The sequence below is a fragment of the Trachinotus anak genome, unplaced genomic scaffold (assembly GCF_046630095.1).
Source record: "Trachinotus anak isolate AG129_WGS33_773 ecotype Australia unplaced genomic scaffold, CSIRO_AGI_Tana_v1 ptg000010l, whole genome shotgun sequence".
Classification (NCBI taxonomy): Eukaryota; Metazoa; Chordata; class Actinopteri; order Carangiformes; family Carangidae; genus Trachinotus; species Trachinotus anak.
The window spans coordinates 11064447-11084653 of record NW_027273861.1 but is presented as its reverse complement, the minus strand read 5'-3'; the positions used below and the strand labels follow the sequence as shown (position 1 = coordinate 11084653).

Below are 20207 nucleotides of genomic sequence, written 5' to 3'. Positions count from 1 at the left end.
ATACAGAGACTCGTCCAGTTAGAGAGGGAGAGTGTAATCAGCGTTATTTTCTGTAGCTACTATTGACAGATGTTCCCTCAGCACCTCACATTCAGGCTAATAGTAGAGGATAGTTAGGCAGTTGCACACAGAGAAGCCTCTAGTCCCCACTCACTGACTGCAGTGCATGCAACTCAGACAGGAGTGTGGACAAAAATTAGTTACTTTGAAAAGAGTGAATTAAATTGTTCTAATGTAAGATTTACCTAAGTTGAAACAGAGTGATTTTATCTACGCGGAGTGTCAAATACATGGCATTTGTGGAATTTAAGCCCATGTTGTATAGAAAGATGTTTTAGGATATTGCTGGCATGTCCACCCTTACTGGAAATGACCATTTCACAGACATTACAGCTAGTACTGTCATTTTCTTTCTTTGTGAAATGAAGCCACACTTGGGACCGTTTGTTCTTCTCAGCCATGACTCCCTCTTGTTGCAAGTTTCCAGCAGCTTAGACGCATGAGTTTGACGTTATTGTCTTGCCATGCATAAATATGGTGACATCGACAAAAGGGAATGATAAGCTTAGAGTCATGTGATTCTAATGGTTCTGGTCCTTGATTTTCATTTCTGAAAGCAACCCAGTGTAGATAGCTCACTCTAAATATTAATTTCCCTTTATTGGCTTCAAGCAAAGTGTCTGCATTGGAGTCACTTGCAAAACCCACTTAACACAATTTCTCGCGCTCTAGAAGTAAAAAAAGATGTATCTAACTATAAAAGTGAAAGTCTCAATAGCAAATTTTACTTCTTATAGAGTGTCATAGATTGCTATATTACCTGAAGCTCCAACTGAGCTGTTCAGTATGACATGTCTAAGGTGTATATCAATGTTTCTACAACCTATCACGTTCTCTATTAAATGTAGTATCTTTTGACAAACAACCAAGACATATTTTAGTTGTGATTTAATCTAGTAACTGCGCATTTTGTTTTATCTGTAAATAACATTACACATACACAGCAGATATTTCCAGTGCTAACTAAAAGTAAAATTACCACACAACATTTGTTTGAGAATATGCTATTTTCACAGAAGACATTTTTATCATAGTAGGAAAGGCACAGTTGTAATAAAATAAGTGATGGCTGAATTCCATTTAGCTGCAGGGCTCTGGTATTGTGCATCCTGCCTCACCATCACACTGTTTCTTGAATGTACATGTGTCTTTCCTGCTATGACAAGTAAAAATGCCTGCTGTAAAAAATAGGAACTTTTATGTCCACTATTGTTATCAAAACTTAAAAAAAATTCAAAAGAGATTTAATTTGGTAAATAATTCTGCGATCTAAGAGAACTGCAAAATAACGATCTCGTATTTGTTGGGTTACAGTGCTGCAAGAATCACCTTTAACTTCTGAAAGTGCGATTTTCACTGCAGGGGATCTTTAAGAGAAAGAAAAGGGACAAAGCATTCATGAATGAGGAGTAGCAATGCCACAGTCCCAATAGGATTAAATAGGTAGCTTTTTCATTCTAAACACCTAATCAGGGACTGGTTTCCACTTTGGATGAAAGGTGAATGTAATTAACTTTATTCAACAAGCTAGTAGGATTAAGAAACAGGAGCAGTACTGAACGGGAACAGCACTAACGACCACTGTTGAGTGCAATATCAGTGGTGACAAAACATACAGCATGTATTTATAGTATACTGTAAGGCATTAGAAGCATGTGGCTCAGAAAGTTTTTAATCCTGCTGAAAAACAAAAGCGATGATGAACTAAACAGTGTTACTGTATCAGGTGTGAAGTGGTATGAAGTAGGATTTGCAACATGATGTACATCAGCATTTTAGATTGTATTTTTTTTGTTTTAAGATATGCAAATTTTAAACTCCATTCTTCTTCTCCCAAACATTTTGAATTTATATATATCATAGTGTTTGTTTTTCCCAGATGAATTGTATTTTCCAAAAATGTGTCTGTTGAAACACGCAGGTTCGAAATGCCTATTTTTTTTTTGTCCAATAAGAGTGTGTTTACTACATATCCTTGAATAAAATTGGCACATTGTCTCTCACACTTCCCTATGGGTTTCTGGATTAACCAGAAAAGCACTTTATGAATTAATTATGGGGAACAGAGAAATGCTTGTTCAGTGCTGAATAAACTAAAAGTAAAGTTCTTTTTTAGTTAGTTTTTGGGCTGAGATATTTACCTCATAGTTATTTTTAAAAAACAACTACTGGAGAAAATGGAGTAATATTCTCTGGTGAATATTGGAAATATATTGTTTTTTATGAATACATCTAGAAAAGTCACGTTTAGATCTATAATTTGTTCAAAATACAGGAAATCGACTGAAAATGTCAAATCCTAACTAGGAGCTACTTCTATAAAGCTGCCCGTTGTGGAACATAATGTTCACTTCTGTTCACAGTTGTTCTCTGACAGGCTTTTTTACCAGGGTTTCTCTAGTTGGCCATTTATAGCCTGGTGAGCTGAACCCTGTATCGTAGCAACAGTAACTATGGGAATAGAAACCTGTGGAGAGGTCAATGTGATGGCCTCCACTTGGCCTCTTTGTACAAAGGCTCGCACATTGATTTTTCTAATTCACAACATCTATAACCACCTCTGCCTCACAACACCCACCTCTGCACACAAACAGAAAAATATTTAATGCCTTCCTTTTAATTTAATCTGAGGCCATGTCTAACTAATTATAGACAAAAAACATTTATTTCACATTGCACAACAGAGATTCAAATATGAAATACATTAGGTTGTGGTAGGGTCTATCCTGTACCTCGTTCCTTCTGTGTTTTCTTCTGTCCTTAATTTGCCAAAGACCCTCTTACTATTACTACTACTACTTACTATTTTTCTTTTTTTTCCTTTCCCTGTGTGTATTTGATGTTGGCTTCAGTCCTCATGAGGCAAACTCTCCAGGGACCCTTAATTGACAAGTGTGTACAATAACTAATCAGCGGCAAAGCAACTGCCCTTTAAAATGGTAAATTAACTGAACTAATTTCAGATAATCCTTCACCATACTGGACCGTGCTGACAGCAGCAATTGATATTTAAAATGCAGACACCCCTCGTCTCTGACTTCTGTCATTTCGCTACACATTCAAACCTCCAGAGGTAAAGGTGGCGCAGTTGATAAAATGCTGATGGAGCTCTGACAAGATTAAAATAATTTTCCAGCTCGACATGGCTGTGCACAAACACACCCCTTCATATCCACATACAGTTATGTACACATAACATATAAACAGTGACATTACTTAAAGCATGGACTGCACTTACTGGCCTGCATATACAGTATGCACAAGCCATAATGAATTCATTTAAAAGGACAGGGTTACGTCTATCAAGCATTTGCCCATAAAAGCTCATTCCTTATAGGAGCCAGTTTAAATTCTGTTTCTGTGTTGATGCCTAACCTTTCCACCCTAAAGGTACATGATGTGTTCTGTCAACATGGTCCTGCATCCTCCTGCAGATTAACATTGTCAGACAGCTGTAGAGTGAAAAGGACAACATGCTGTTTTCATAGCAATAGAAGAAACTCTTGACAGCTTGACCTGACATCAGCCATCAGTGTGTTTTCTGAAAACAAGAAATGAACCCAAAATATCTGCTGTACAAAAATGGATGCACATACTGCAAGTACATATGTTGCCATGTGTACCTACGTAGAACTTGAGTGATTGAAATATGTTGAATGACAACTGGACAAAAAGATTTAGGTTCTTGAAATTAATTGAGTTGTTCTGCAGGTGTCTAATTACCAGTGTTTCTCTATCATTACATCACCTCCACTGAGTGATTAAGGAGTCTTGTGGAGGTTGTTGAGGAGAATGGAGCTGAATATGGCTCCTTTGATTACAGCTCGCGCTGGACTGAGAATTGACAGCCTACAGGTTTCTCAATCCACTAAACTGAAATGTTTTTAGGAGCTTTTTTGAGCATTGGTTCCATGTTGCTTTGCTTGGCTTTGAAACAACATTTTTAGGATTTTTCACTTTATATTTGCTTGTGGGTAAATAGGTAGGTAGTAGGTAGGTATGTTTTTGGCAAGAACCATCTGAGCACATTATAAATGACCATTTGTTTGTAATTAGTTTCTATTTTATTATTTCTGTTTTTTTTGGGTTTTTTTTATAAATAGAGTTTGCTAATCTAGTTAGCTTTGAGGATAAAACTGTTTGGGATTGAAGTTAGTCAAGCAAGCTAAAATAGTTAGCTAGCATAGGCCATATATAATGTATAGATATAAAAGTTAGAAGCTACAATGCTTAAGTGGTCCTTTAGCATCACTATAGCATTACACTGTGGACCAAGAAATACAAATACAAATACAACTAATTCTCAAGTCAAAATCATCCCACCCGTTTCATTATATTTCCTGTAGGGTCTGGGTTTATAGTATATTTCTTTTCTTGTGCTGGGTCAGTACTTGCTGATTTCTCATGGTAGAGGCTGCTGTTTTCCATTTTACCAGTTCACCAGTAAGTTCCAATATGTGGCCAACATGCTGTATGCCATTGGCACGCCTTGGGGCCAAGCAAGGCAAGCAGTGGAAGTGATATCTCTCCTCAGAACTGTGTTCTGTCCCATAAAAGATCTGATGCCCGTTTGCATTCGTCTTGTTCTTTACTGTTCTTTACTGCCCTCTTGTTGCCACAGCAGACTATTTTCTCTGGAAGCTAGCTTGACTACCAGCTGTTGCATCTACGTTTCTATGATTCTGCATGACCATGTCCTGTTGACTGAAGTCTGGTGCTTGTCAAGCAGAGGGGGGAACAGCATTTTTTGAATGTTTGCACATGCGCATTGAGGATAATCCTGGGATCTTTGATGGTTGACTAGCTATAACCAAAGTGTGCTTGTCAAGCTGGCCTTGACTCAGCTTCCACCGGTCTGACATCAGTTATGATATTTCATGCATTATTATACACATGCACAGATGTGTGTAGAAACAAAACTTTATTAAAAATTTACTTCAACAGTCTTTGCTTCCAAAGCATTAAGAGGTAATAGTAGCAAGTTAATGAGTAAATTACACTGGTCAATATGTATAATGAAAGGAATGGAGTTAGGGTGTAATGTGGAGCAGCTTTTAATAACTCCTTTTACAAGGAAAGCTCTCATAGACATATTTTTTCAATTTACATATTTACAATTAACCATATAACATAATACCCAAGCCTTTTAATTCTGTTATAGTTATCATATCCATATCTTTACTTTGTTATTCAAGTTGCTCATTGCACATCTGTGCAAGCTCTGCAGTAAGTTGAAGATTTGCATGCTGGGAATAGAGTTAGAATAGAGAGTGGGCAGAAAAACTTAAATGTACTTAAATGAAACATGCAAACATGCATATACCTACAGTAAGGGAAATCCAAATGGCAGCCAGTGGCCATCATTTGTTATGCTAACATACAAGTAAGGCTCTAATCTGGTAGCCGACAATCATTTAAATTTATTCTTTACCTCTAAGGCGGTAGCCATGCATTCATTGCAGGGTTTGTGCATCTGAGTACAGTCATCTGTTTAGATATGTGTGGTCAGTGCTGCAGTGACTGAAGGCACCTGGATAAAGAGGAGAAGCGGATCTGCAGGGGCCTCGTAGCCGACAACTGTGTACAGGGACCCAGTGTCCCCATCTCCCCTCTATGCATTTTTCATCACATTCTCCCTTTTTTATACTATTTAGCTTCTCCCTCCCCTCTAAACTTCCATGTGGTGTGTGCTGACATGGCATTTCTCAGCCTTCCACACAAAGCCCTCTGGTGCTCAGTGTACAAGAGTTGGAGCATGGCCGTGTTAGTGTGCCAGTGCATGTGCGTACATGTGAATATTGGCGGCGCTATGCTCGCTCGTTCTCCCCTGTCTTCCCCCTTCTCACATACACATCACACTGTATATGATCCCAGAGTACCACAGGCAAGAGCTTATGGAAAGTCCACTTGGCAGCACCCAAATTAATAGTTAAGACTCCCTGCATAGAAAGATTATCTTAAATTATTCTGAGCTGAAATTCAAATTTCATTTTGTTTTGGCTTCAAGCAACAGGCCAAACTGCCTGGGTGACAAGTAAAGGTAAAGGTCAGGGGGAATTAAAATGCTTATTGTAAAGTTTGCCAGAGAGAGAGAGAAAGAGAGAGAGATAGGAAGAGATAGAGGGGCAGAGGAAAAGGCCATCTGCCTGATAGTTTAGTCCAAGTTGACGAGAGAATTAAATCTGTCTTTTGCAGTACAATTCTATTAGGTGTTAGCCTGACAGGTCCAAATTTCTACAGTCTCACATATCTATCATATTCCAAGATATAGATTGTATTAAGCATGCAAAATTGAAAAGTAAAGTAGCTTTATGGCTCAATGCTCCTATCAACACAGACTGTATGCTTTACAATACATTTCTTTGTGTGCCAGGCCACTAGATGATTTGGTATGACAATAAATAAATCCAATATATCTGATGCATGAGGTAAAACAGCAACGTGAAAATGTAACTGACATCTGATGAGAATACCGCCCTCCTCTCTTGATGATTTGTTCAATATATAGATATTTATTTCATTAGATATCAAGCAAAATATCCTGGAAATGAAAACAAATGGGCTGACAAGAAGACTGGGGCAGAGGGGAGAGAAAAGAGAGACAGAGTGAGCCGTCCCTCCAGTGTGTGTGTGTGTGTGTGTGTGTATGTATGTGTGATAGTGGGGGTCATTCTTACAACAAATCGAACACAAATGCATGTGTTTTCTTACATGTCTCTGTCTTACAATCACGCTTCTGTTTATGCACATATAAAATCTTCTCCCCATCCTGTATTTATGTTTTTATTATATTATGCATTTGGACATGACGCGAGATTATAAATGGCTCATACGTTTTATGTCTGTATCCTCTTTCTCACAATGTGCTGGTCTTTGGATCAAAAGATGTGGCCAGAAATGAACGACACAGTTGTAACACTCACTCCTTCAGAAGCTATTACTTTCATTGCCTGTAGCTGTTGCATCTCTGCAAATGCAGGTCTCAACTGCTGCTGCAGGGACTTTTCTTGCCAACAGGTGGCACATGCTTGACTGAAACTTCCGCTTTGATATTACTGGCACTACAGCACTGCAGACGGATGATATTCGCTAAGCACAGTCTCAGGTGTTTGTTTGCTTTCTGTGAGACTCTTGTTACCATGTTTGTGTCAATAATCATATGCACCTGCCAATTTGATAGTTGATGGTACAGCTTCTCATAACAGTTACCGTGACAACATTGAAATGTTTTTATCCAAGTGGGCAAACAAAATCAAAAAGATGAAAACGGGATGTAAATAGTTTTTCGTTCTCTCTACAGTGGATTATTGTTGAAAAGTGCTACAAAAGAACAACTTGCCTCTGCTTGCTTTTGTCCACTTATGTTTGCACTAATGATAATGGCAACACATCTTTTTCTTGTGATAATGGTGATGCTGCCGAACCTGTAACATTCTCTTCTCACATTGATAATAAAGGATAATGCTATACTTTTTTCAACAGCAAGCAGGTCATGTCAAGTTCTTTTGCCAGGAACCTTGAAGATAAGCTATATACTGTGAATTTTTGCATCTATAGTAGTCTTTGACAGGGAAAGATACCTACAGTATTTTGTACACGTTTCTTTTCTTACAGATGTAATATACAAGATGTTGTGGGAACCGTTGCAGCAGTTCATTAGTTTAGCAGTGCACTGCTCTGCGGAAATATGTGATACAAGTACATCTGATTATTCAGACAAGTAGGAATAAAAAAAAAAAAAGTTAGAATAGAGGGTAAGGGAGTCTCATATGCGTGTTTGCCTTAGGCTACCAAAACACTATGGCTGTCCCACATATGAAAAGCTTTCAGTAGAATCCCATCTTCTAAAAAAGTGCTGATTGACCTTCTAGCCTAATTAAAGTGCACCATCGCCAACAGACAGCAGATAAGACAGCCTGGCTGTCAGTGTGACTGACAGGGTTAGGCTCTCCCCCTGCAGTCACATCAGCACTACAGAGGCCATGCATACAAAAAGCACACGACAGCACAGAGAGTGAAAAAGCTCCAAGTTTAGCATCGTGCCTCCCATCAAGAATCAGTGCCAACTAATAATATGGAAATGGTAAAGTATAAAAGTACACCAGTGACACGCTTTAGGGCTTATGTATTTATTTATGTATTTGCAACTTTACCTCATGCAGCACTTCCCTCCATCTCATAACTGTTAACACTGCAGTTTTTTACACAGAAAAGAGATGCTCTGTGCTAAACTGGAGTGTATGAAAAATGAAGCTGCTGGCTGATGTCACACGTATACAGCAAATCTGAATCCACTTTCACCAAGGTCTATGTAGGTCTAGGCAGGTGAGTCCTCGAGTGCACCCTATATTCCCCTGCAGCTCTCACACTTTGGGCCAGGAGAAAGCTGACATGCAGGGTGGTCTGTAAGCCTCTTTTGTCCATGTGCAGCAAAGTCATCTGCCAGCTCAGTTGCTCTTGCAGACAAAGCTTCAGAGAGATAGCCCATATTCTGGTACATCCTCACTCTCTCTTGAGCTGGAGTTGGTCATAGCCCCTTGCTCTCTGTCTCCTAAGCCTCCTCCCTTTCATTTCTCTGTCTCTCTTTTGTGCTCATGCACCACCACATTTTCTCATTCTCTTTGCTTTTGTTATATCTGCACCTAGATATTTCTGTTTTGCTCTCTGTAGTAATTGAGCAGTAATACCGTAACCTTTAAGTATTATCTTACAGTTTTCTGCCATTTCGGCTTTGTCTGACTGTCAACCTTTCTATTGTCTTTTCTAAGATAGGGGCTTTTGTTCCAGCATGAGTTTATATTTCATAATATTGCAGTTGTCCAGAGGTGAGGAGGTGAGAGGATATTGGTATTGTACTCTATATTTAACACAATACGATCAGGGGGGCGAAGATATCACATAGGGCTCACTGTATAATGAAGTTTGTTGTCTCTTGCTGTAGTCAATTTTGTCCTTCTGTATGAGAAAAAAAGGTAATTACTTGAGAGCAGCCATGAAGGCTAATGAGTTACCATGAAGGTAACTCATTAACCATCCAAGATAATCACAAGGTAATATGAGAGAAAGAAGGGAGATGGAGATAGTACGGCAGAAGGAGATGGTGAAAAAAATGAGCGAACAGACAAAGAAAGAAAAATATGTCAGAGAGATGATAGGAGGAGCAGCTAAGAGCAACTCCGCTGTAAAGAAGAGGAAGGAAAGAGAGAGAAACTGCACGGAGAAGAAGGCAGGTGGGGGTTGGTTGAGGGGGCTGGCCGAGGGGGTGTGTCCAACATTACCCTCATGAATCAGTGTCAGTGGAGCGATGAGAAAATAATTAAGAAACAGGCTAGCGCTGTGTTAAATACTGCCAAAGGTAAAAGGCCTATTCTACTGTATGGAAACGCAATCTGGACGGGAAAGAAGAATGGCAATAAATGGGACAGAGGAAAATGGGGGAGAGAAAATCCATATCATAACGGATGCCAAAATGCCCTTCAGATGGCATTATGAAGGGAGACAATATAAATAGCACTGCCATATTGTAAATGTTTATATACAGTAGCTACATATACACATTGCACAGCAGTTTCTGGATTTATGACCGTAGCCATAATACAATGTAGTTGACACAAGGCTGTGAGTAATATTTCACATTTGTTATCATATTGAGTGTAAATTTGCTGAGACGTATATGGTGAAGATAAAATATTTTAAGCAATTTCTCCTTCTGTTCCTCTCCTTTCAGCTGTTCTCGTTCTGGTGGTGGGGGGGGTGGGTGTAAGCTGTCAACTGGGCCATGAGCTCAATGTAACTATACGAAGAGCGAGTGAAAAGAGCACACAAAACACACATGCGCACCAGCAGTTATTCTTACACACCTCAGAGGTTTTACGTGAAGCATTTAGGGAGGAGAGAACCAAGTCAGAAGCCTGTAATTGTATTTTCAAGGCTTCCAGCAGGGCCAAGATGCAGCTGAAATCCCCCAGCCAGCAGCACATAACAGAGCAACCATTAGATTGCACTGGTGCATAAAATCTGTGGAGATCTTTGGAGAATAGTGAGTGACATACAGGAGGTCATGTGTGTTGTATGTACATTTTACATGTTTATATGTGCACAGGAACACATATGTGCACTTACAGAGAAGTGTGGGTGAGTTTTTCAGGTGTCATATATAATATCCATCATCCTTTTCTCCAGCAGTACAGAAAGAACTCCCTCTGAGATGAAAGTGACTCGTTGGGTGTGTGTGAAGGAAATGTGTACAGTAAGAATGCCCAAGCTCTCCTCCTGTGAGGCTGCTGTTCAGCATCATATTATAGTTTGGTCTTAAGCTCTTTGGCCTGACTAACAAGCTATAGGGCTTGTGATGCAACAGTTAACCAACCGCAACCTCCCACTCACTGCAGGGATATTTTGTTTGTAGAAAGTGTTTTAGATGTCTCTTGATATCATATGTTTGTATATACACGGCACAGCATGTGCAGTACAGTCTGTATATGTGTTGTCTATGCAGTATGTATGCCTGTTGTCATAGTTACTTGTATTTGCAAGCTGTTTTATTTCACTATGACAGCCTGCATGTGAGTGTGTGTTCATGCAATTTCATGGTTACTTTGTGTGTACTTGCCCACATGTTTGCAGTGTGCATGCATACATGAGCAATCTTGTGAGAGTGTGTTTGTGTTTTTACACGTGTGTGAAAGCAGTGAGGCCTAATCCATCCCAGAGGAGTGCTTAGTGAGGGATGCGCTGTTTCTGCAGCATGGCTATCAAGGCCCTCCACGCAGTGCTCTATGGCATTTTTACTGATGGCTTTTATGGGTTGCAGCTGAGCTGCCAATGAGCAGCCTTGACACCAGAATGATGAAACTATGACATGAAATCACGCCTGTGTCACTGTAGGTGCTGCTGGAGTTAGAGACGCAGGTTGCTGTAGCTACTAAAGGGAACATGTGGAAACTGGATCATGGGCTGAATATATACCTCACGTGTGGACTCTACAAGCAACCTGATGATAATCACAATGAATTATTACTTATTATTACTCAGTCATTTATGTTTCAACAGAAGTTCATATTGCTTCGCTTTGGTGTTCAAATTGTGACGGCTTTTTGGTGAGAACTACAGTATTGTTTTCTTTGCAGTGGTGTTTCTAAGCAACAGCTCCAAAGTTGTGAGAGAAACAGCGTTAATAAGCTACCTCATTAGGGCCGGTGCATGGTAGGCCTTACAATTTGTGCTGTCAACTCAATGGGTTAGCATGCAAACTTCAAAAGACAGCTGCATATACAGCATACACACACACACACACACACACACACACATTTGCACAGGAGTCCTCATTTACTTTAGAAATTGGTAAACAAACTATTCTATCAACCCACATTTCTTCCTCAGATGACAGTGAGCCGGTGGAACCTACTAACTGGGTTCTGTCTGAAGTGGCTCCAGCGTTATGACAAAATACGTGGCCATCCTCTTGCTGGTGATAACGCAGCACATGAAAGGCTCATTATTCAGGAGTTAATTTGGCAGGCTATTCTCACCCTAAGGCTGTGCCAAACCTCAGACTCCCTCCCTCGTTGGTCTCTGCCACTCCTACCACTAATCCCTTACTGTACGCAGGGTGGGAGGATGACCTTAGCACATCTATACACAACAGGGCACACATCCTGTACACCCCTATGTACTGTCCATGCACACGCACACATACACACTTCTATACACATAATCTCATTAATGCAAACACAACCCTAGTTAGATCCCTATATGTAATAAATTGGATTAAATTCCACTGGCTAAGCACTGTGATCTCTTAGGGTTAATTAATTTCATTCCATTCTGTCTGTTTTTTATGCTTGAACACATGCTGACACTGTTATTGTGTGGCATCCTGCTCATTGGACAAGTATAATAGGCTTGAGAAGGAGGGAGAGGAAGCCACAATGTATGGTATTCCAGCTACAAAGTGATTTTGATTCTTTCTTTCTTCCTTTTGACGAGGAAGTACGCTACAGTAGCTAGCTCTAATATGGTGGATCCTTCCCCTCCTCACAGCCTCTCTCCAGCTCTTATCTTCCCCTCCAAATGAGAAAACCTGGATGGCTTCTCAGGGCCCCTGTTTCTGCCTGGATGCTATCTCATTTGGTTTTAATATATTTATCCATTCATTATTGTTCCCTTTTATCGGCCAGCTAATATTGTTCATAATTTGTCCTTATCTCCAAGCCTGACAGTCAAATTTGCACTCCGGCTCAGCAGACAGATGGAGAAATGACCCTTTTCCAACCCCTCCTTCCCTAACTCCTCTCCTCCCTCCATTCCTCTCCTCCTCTCCAAACTCCAATGAAACATGACTGACAGCCTGCTGTATAAGTAGTTGTCATAGCAACCTCCCCATCCTTGTGACAAGTGCTTTTTCTCTATAGCACACTCTCGCCCTCTGTCACAATATCTCTCTCGCTCCCTCCATCTCCGCTCCCTTGCTGTTGCAACGACTAAGAAAGAGACAGAGGAGGAAAATTTGAAAACCAGAGAGCACCTAAGGCAGTTGGTATGCTTTTCTTCCAATCTTCACCCCCATCTTCCTCCCAAACCCCCTCCCAATCTACCAACACCAACACCACCACCCCTGACAATGATTTACCAACTCCTGTGGTGCACATCTTTCATCCATCCTGGCTTATCAAGGACTGCAGGACTGTATGCACAGCAACTTACAGTATGGTCACATCGTTCTCACTCTCCCACACATTCACTGTCTCCATCTCTCCTCTTCTGTCTCTCTTCCATTCTTTCTCTCAATTCTGCTTCCCTTGGCGCTCTCCTCTTCTTTCTTTCTCTTGTTGCTCCAAAACTCCTACTCTACCCCATTGCTATTCAGCAAGTCTCATTTCACTGTCAAAATCCTCAGCAGTCTGCAGTGTTATCATGCAACATACAGTAATAAGTCTCTAGCATAGTGGACTGTGCTGCAGAGTGTGTATGTGTGCTGTATGGACAGGAGATCCTTCAAACTTGTAGTGGAATTAAACATTATGTAACAAAAGATGGTGTTGTGCAGAGATTTGGAGCATGTGCATAAGTATAAGAATTATAATGGTGTTGTCTGGCGTGCGTGTGCTGTAATAGTCAGGCTACAGCATGAAGATCAGAGATATGAAATATTACTGATTTAATTTGCTTGTGCGCAGTGACTCAAAGACTTCACACAAGGCCAATGCGTTCATACTGAAAAGCTTATATTGATTTGAAAGGGTCCAAATGGACCCAGCAAACTTCAGTATGTATAACCAGGCAGCACACTGCCATTTCATTATTCTGGAGTTTAATTTCCAATGCATTTATTCCAAACAAGCATCTGTTTAATAACTCAGAGTAAATTAAACATGATGGGGGGTGAATTTCAGGACAGCAGTGGTGTGTCACAATAAAGTTCAATACAGTACTCTGCCACAGTGAGCTGTAAATGTATCCTAATGCCAGCAGGCTGCACAGTTTTCACAGTTAACTTGCTGGTGGTTATTAGACCCTTGAATGGTTTAGGTGATGACATTTCACTATATAAATGCTAAAGCAGAGAGCCGGTCTAATTTAGGATGGTATTAATGTTGGCTTTGCTATGTTGTGATGTAAGCGCGAAAAAAAAGCTCTTAATTTCATGTCTTATTTTGTACTCATCTATACAGTAGAGGCCATTTACCACAGGTGACGGGCTGTAAGGGAAAGATGATTCAGCTGCTTTTGAAGACTGCAGAAGAGAAAAGAGACACTCAGAACAGCCTTTCCCACTAATAATGTTTAAACTGTACAGAATGTTTCAGGGTTGTGTGAGACTGATGGTTCAAACATGATTCAATCAGAAACATTCTTATCACGACTTACTATTAGCTATCGTCAGAAAGCCATTTTATATTTCACAGTGAAAATCCCCTAATGAGAAAAGCTTAAATGGAGCCAAGGCACAACTCTTGTTCAGTTTTACCTGTACATGTACATGAAGGCTAACATATGTTGCTGTACTGCTCTGCAGAGTGTGGAGATCTGTTTCCCCAGTTAGGGGGGGTCAGTCTCCATACATATGGAATATGTCACTGGACAGAGATTTTATGCAGCATGTACTGTGCTGCATGGATGAGGCAGAATTACAGATTAACTATGGCAAAAACTGAGCATTGAGGAGTCTAGGTTTCTGCAGAGACTGAGACTGCCATGCTCAGATCAAAGAGGCCAGAACTCCAGTAAAGATGCGTCAGGATAAATACCCGGATTTCAGACTCTGTGGAAACACACAGATTGGTTAGGGAACCCCCACTGAGATACAACAAATGTTTTTTTCGGGGGGGGGGTTTTTTGCTTGAATTTAGGTGAATATCATGCCTTGTATACCAATCTTTGTGTTGCAGTAGAATAACAAACAGATGAAAAAGGATTATTGATGATGTGTTGCGGCTGTGGCCACCAGCAATAGCAGTTAGCAGTAGCAACAGTAGAAACCAGCAGCAGTTCAGCCATTAGTATAACGTTAATCTGATAAAATGGTGATGGCTGAGGTGGTGGGATGCTTGTATGGCAGTGAATGGAAGATAGTAACAATGCATCATTTGGGTTAAGATTGTGTCTGTGAGACTCCACAGCTTTTTCTTTTGTACTCTGAGCAACACAAGTGAAACAATATTAATCTAAAGAACAGCTGCCCTGAAGAAAAAGTCAATACACTATAGTTACGAGATAGTTAACAGTGGGAGATGTGACTTGTTGTATGTTATACTGTGTGTGGTAATAGTGAGGGATCTCTCACATATTTAACCCTCTAGGTCAGGGTGTGAGAGGGTATCCCAGTTTGTGCATGTAATTTGGACTGTAGGTGTTTAGCACCCTGTGTGTGTCTGTTTGCACACTGCCTGTGCTGCAGTGTTGTAGATAAATGAGATAATGTTTCTTCTGGCGATGAACACAAGACCTGAATTCCCAAGGTAGCATTTTAGTTGAGAGCAGCCACAGCAGAATCGTAGACTGTGGAACAGATCTCATAGATGATCTGTTTTCATGCATGGTTAGCTTGTTTTCAAGGCACACTCAGAACATGCACTCCATCTCTCTCTCAGCCACAGATGAAGAACTGCGACTAAATGCTACTGCTGTAAAAATAAAATTCATTTAAAGTCACATCTTTCTTACATTTCAGTCAACTCCTGCATGTGTGTTCAGATTTTCAGATATCCAAAAAAAAAACGCCCACACATTGAACGTGACTACAGTGTGTAATGCTTTTGTGTAGCTCACTGTGAACCAATATTACACAGGGATGTGATATATAGTGGCCAATGATATGTTATACTTGGAGCCCTATAAATATTATTCCATTCAGCTGGAGGTGACTTGCCAGTTTGCAGTCTTTGAGCTGAGGGATGGATGCAGTGTCGTATTTTAAAACAGGCCACATGTGAGCTGTTCACAGTGTGATTGTCAGAGTGCAGCTCAAATGGAATTGATAAAGGTCATACATTAATTCAAAACTTGTCAAGCCCCCATCATCTACTCGAACAAGGGAGTTACAGCCAAAGTAGGGGTGCCCAAAGGATGAGTGTGGTTGCATGGGTGGTTCTGTGTGCTGTGTGTGTGTGTGTGTGTGTGTGTGTGTGGCTCTCTGGCTCTATACAGGAGTGTATACAAGATGTGGTCTGGCGGCATTCAGAGAAATTTGTGCAGGCCTGCCCCTCCCCCTCTCCTCGACTCATCTCCCCATCCAACCTCAGAATTTATATTCTCCCTCCAGCAAAAGGAAGGACCATCTTGGCCTTTCATTTTCCAGTTCAGGGCTTTCCTTTTTTTGCAGATAAATGCTCTCCAATCCACCCTGACAGATGTCACATTGCATCACTTCCATTTTGATACATTGCCTCTGATCCTGCCACTTGCAATAAGGAGCCAGCACCAGGGACGCCCCTCCCTAGACAACACTCTGACATGGGTGATTATTTTAAAGGTGCATCATTGGTGGGGCTGAGTGCTGAAACCCTAACTGGGCACCGTGTTCATGTATGCTCGCCACTGTGCCCGCTGCAGGAATGTGGGTATTGGCTTGTGTCTGGGTCAGGAAATAACAACAACGCGACATACTCAGTGGTCATAACAGGTTACCATGACACTGCAATACCTCTGGCAGCAATTTATGCCGCTCTCAACCGATTCACAGCAGCGGCCGCCAATCCTGTCTCTCACTCGGTCTCTCCACTGTGACTTCACAGGTCAGAGTTGGAGAAACAATCTGTACAAAGGGAAGGTTTTAGTGCTTCTGCTGCCAGCAGAGACACACTGCACAGTAGCATTAATCATACAAGGCCAGAGTACATCAGTAAACACAGTATGTCAGGTCAAGGTAAAGATCAGATCCCACAGCATTTAACAGGACTCAATAGCATACAGGCTATCTATTGAAAAGTCAGCGTTATTCATGGCATGTCTCCCTGCCTTTGTTGCTAGCAGGAGAGACATGCCATTGTTCGCCACGCCAGTGCACACTGAAATATTTCTCTGGCTACACAAAAAACACTGGATCAGCAGCAATTAGTAGAGTAAGAGAGAGATAAAGAGAAGAAGGGAAGGAGGGAGGCAGTTGAAAAAAATGAGGGGGAAAAATGTAGAATCAGCGAGAGAAAAAGAAGAGCAGAAAAGAGAGAGTGGAGACAGATGAATAGAGAGAGCGACCAAGGAAGACTGAGTAAAAGAGAGAGAGAGAGAGCGTGATTTTCTAGCCAGTTCAGTACAGTGTGTAGGAAGTCGGAGCTGCCTGGAGCCCCTGGTGCTTTTAAAGGACCAAAGACTTGCTCATTGTCTTGGGATCTCTGTGCTGAGTGTGTGTGTGTGTGTGTGTGTGTGTTTGTGTGTCTGTGTGTCTGTGTGTCTGTGTGTGTGTAACCTCTTCATTAGTCTTCCCATTGCTCTTTCCCTCCGGCTCCTGACCACTCACTTACCCCCAGCAGCCACAGTACATGTGCCCATATGGGACTAAACCCACTTATACTAGAGATTAAAATGATCAGTCTTGGAAAAGAGATAATACAATGTGACTCGAGTTCCACTAGCGCTAAATAATCTAGACAGTTACTCTACTGTACCAAGGCTCTGGGAATGTGTCTCTGTGTTTGTTTCTGTGGGAAAAGAGACTTCACTCCTGTATGTTCTCAAATTAGTTTCATAATTGAGGTCAAAGTTATAATTTAACCTTTTGTCTCTTTTTTTGTTCCAGAAGACAGGAAGTTGTTTGTCGGGATGCTGAACAAACAACAGACCGAGGAGGATGTTTACCGCCTCTTCGAACCCTACGGAGTCATTGAGGAGTGCACGGTCCTAAGAGGTCCTGATGGAAACAGCAAAGGTATGAGCCATGATACAGTTGTCAGCATTATTTAGGTCACTGACAGAGAAGTGACAGTGTGTGTCAGTGTCCATGACAGCCGGGGTATGTAAAATATTTGTGACACATGCATCAGATGTGGGTCAAGATGCATTTTCACATTATCACAAACATTTTTAATAACACACTGTTTGATTTGCTAGATGGCTGCAAGCTTTGGCAAAAAAAAATAAGACTGAAATATCAAATATTATCTGACTTTTACAGAGAACAGAGAGAGACGTCAAATGGGTAATTAGTTTATTTGACTTGTTTTTTAGAGAAATTTGTGTCATTTTTATTGCTGTAATTACTCAAAATCCAAAAGTTTTAAAACATTGTAATATTTTAAATACAGACAGGAAGCATTTGGATAGACAGAGGAGTAATCTGTTTTATAATCCAAAGGCCAGGTTCCAAACCAGGACACTGCACTCTTAAGTCACCAGCAAAACAGGACACCCCACATTATCAGCAATTGTAATGCCATCAGCTACAGCAAAGCAATGATTCAAAAAATGTGAGTAGTTTGAAAATGCTGACTTTGCCATCACAAACTCTCTCTCCGCATATACTGTACCTCGTTTCTGGAAAAAAAACCTTCTTCTACATTACAAAGCCATGATTTCTGTTCTGCCACTGTCCTCAAGTGTTAATCTGAAACATTTTTTTCCTATGTATGTACTGCAGGCCCGTACTGTAACTCAGGTACTGTAGTGTTGCTATCTTGCAGGCTATTTTAAGGCAGCCAAAAACTTTTGAAGACATCAGTTCCCTCTGACATGCAGCAAAGAGCAAAGGGACTAGTGGTTTTTCTTGTCTCTAAAGCCTATTCCCCGTCCAGCGCTTATGGAAATTGTTGTGGAATTATATCTAAGGGGGTTTGAAGCCAGAGCGTTCTGACTCTGCAGTGGTTTGGAGGGGTAGAAGGGAAAGATGGATGTCAAAACAATTCAAGTGTCCCCACTGTGAGGATGGGGGCAGCCAAGGGAAGTTACATTCCTTTTTTGGCTCTGATATATTTTGTTCTCTTTCTAAGTCAAGTCTTAGGATTGAAACACTCACAACATCAGACTCTAACCATTACTGTTATATTCATCTTTGTCCATTAATGGTGTCTGTATTAGTTTCTGATGTTATAAACAAATGAAATATCTCTATTCCTCTCAAAAACAGTTTTGTTTTGCGCTTGGCTTTCACAGTTGTGCAGAATTTAGTGCAATTTAGTGCAGTATAAATTTGATAGCAGAATATTTTATCTATTTCACATTCAACAGTCTTGTTTGGTTTATTTCTCAAAGCGCAGGCAATGCATGACTTGCAAAGTCCCAGTATGTCAGGAGTTAAATGCCTAATTATAGTTTACTTACTATACTTACATTACTGTAGCAAAGTCCTTGTACAGGTCATGCTGAGCTCGAGCTCTTTTCTATCCATATCTCAATAGGGGGCAGTGGTTTGACAGCTGAATGGGCATCTTGACTGGCTGGTGTCCACAGGGGTAAGCCCATTAAGAGAGGAAGAATGGCAGGGCGGCTGGGTCAAGCAGGATAGATGATAAGCAGAATAAAGTGTGAAAGATTAAATAAGAGTAGAAAAGAAACTTAAAATGAAATAAAATTAGGTGAAATAGGATGTAATTATAAGAGGGCATGGCAGCTCAGTGGTAGTAGTACTGCTGCCTCACTGCAACAGACCCTGGTTCAGTCCTCATATGTTTCTGTGTAGACAGTAAAGGTGTTGTCTTTGTTCATTTTGGTTTCTTAAACCCTCTTCAAATTTGATAAACTCACTACAAAGACATGCAAAAGCAACAGATTGGGTGCTCCTGTATAATCTGAACATGTGTTCATTTATTAGCTTTGTAAAAAACTGGTCATGTGCCCCTGTGGTCTCTTCCTTCCACCCAGTGCGTACAGGAAGACACCTGGATGAAGACAGTATAAATATAATGAATATTGGTATTTTTACTGGCTTCAAATTGATCAAATTATGATTTGGGAGTTTACAGTATGTTATGATTTAGTGTGCTACAGTATGTTTACAAGTTTATTTAAAGAAGAATTAAGATTTTGTTCAAGTTGAGCAGTTTATACCACGGCAATGAGAATTTGAGTCTTTTTTTTTAAATATTTTATCAAATTGTATACGCTTCGAGTTATAATAATATCTATTTTCCAGTACTGAAATGGGGGCCACACTTCAGTCTAATAATTGAATAATGCACTTTGTGGAACCACAAGCCATCTTCAACTTTTTTATAATTTATCTACCTCTGACAATTTCCTCAAGGACATTAGAGTGAAAAGTGTTGGTTCTGTGGTTTCTGGTGTTTGTTCTTCATATTCACAAATACTGATCAGAACATCCTGTTGAAGGAACAATAAACTTTACTGAAATCTCAGACGTGGTTGTTTTCTATCTGAAAACATTATGAGATTAGTCAGATTAGCTAGTATTTAATATGCACAGACAGGCATGTGGTGCTAAATAGCATGCTTTTCTGCTTCATCAGTGCAATGTTTAGCCTGAAGCTTCTGCCTGCTTGTCTGCCTGCCTAATACCCGGAGTGGGGCAGCCTGCTGTGCAATGAGAGCCTCTCACTGCACAGTGATTTCTGTGGTGTCAAATAGAATTCAACATCCTTTATTAATATACCGTAGGCTTTTAAACTCACTCAATTGAATATATTTACTGTATATCAATGCTGTGTGTGTGTGTGTGTGTGTGTGTGTGTGTGTGTGTATACCTGTATGTGTGTGGT

The 20207-nt window shown here is 40.5% G+C and overlaps 1 protein-coding gene across 13 annotated transcripts in view; it reads left to right on the top strand.

The window, feature by feature from the left end:
• The window catches only part of celf5a (cugbp, Elav-like family member 5a), a 180403-nt gene that overhangs the window by 126413 nt on the left and 33783 nt on the right, over positions 1–20207 (top strand). For all 13 annotated transcript variants that reach the window (XM_071487508.1, XM_071487503.1, XM_071487504.1 and 10 more), the window contains exon 4: positions 17297–17425. In XM_071487508.1, the coding sequence (XP_071343609.1) occupies positions 17297–17425 (129 nt within the window). The remainder of the gene's footprint in view (positions 1–17296; positions 17426–20207) is intronic.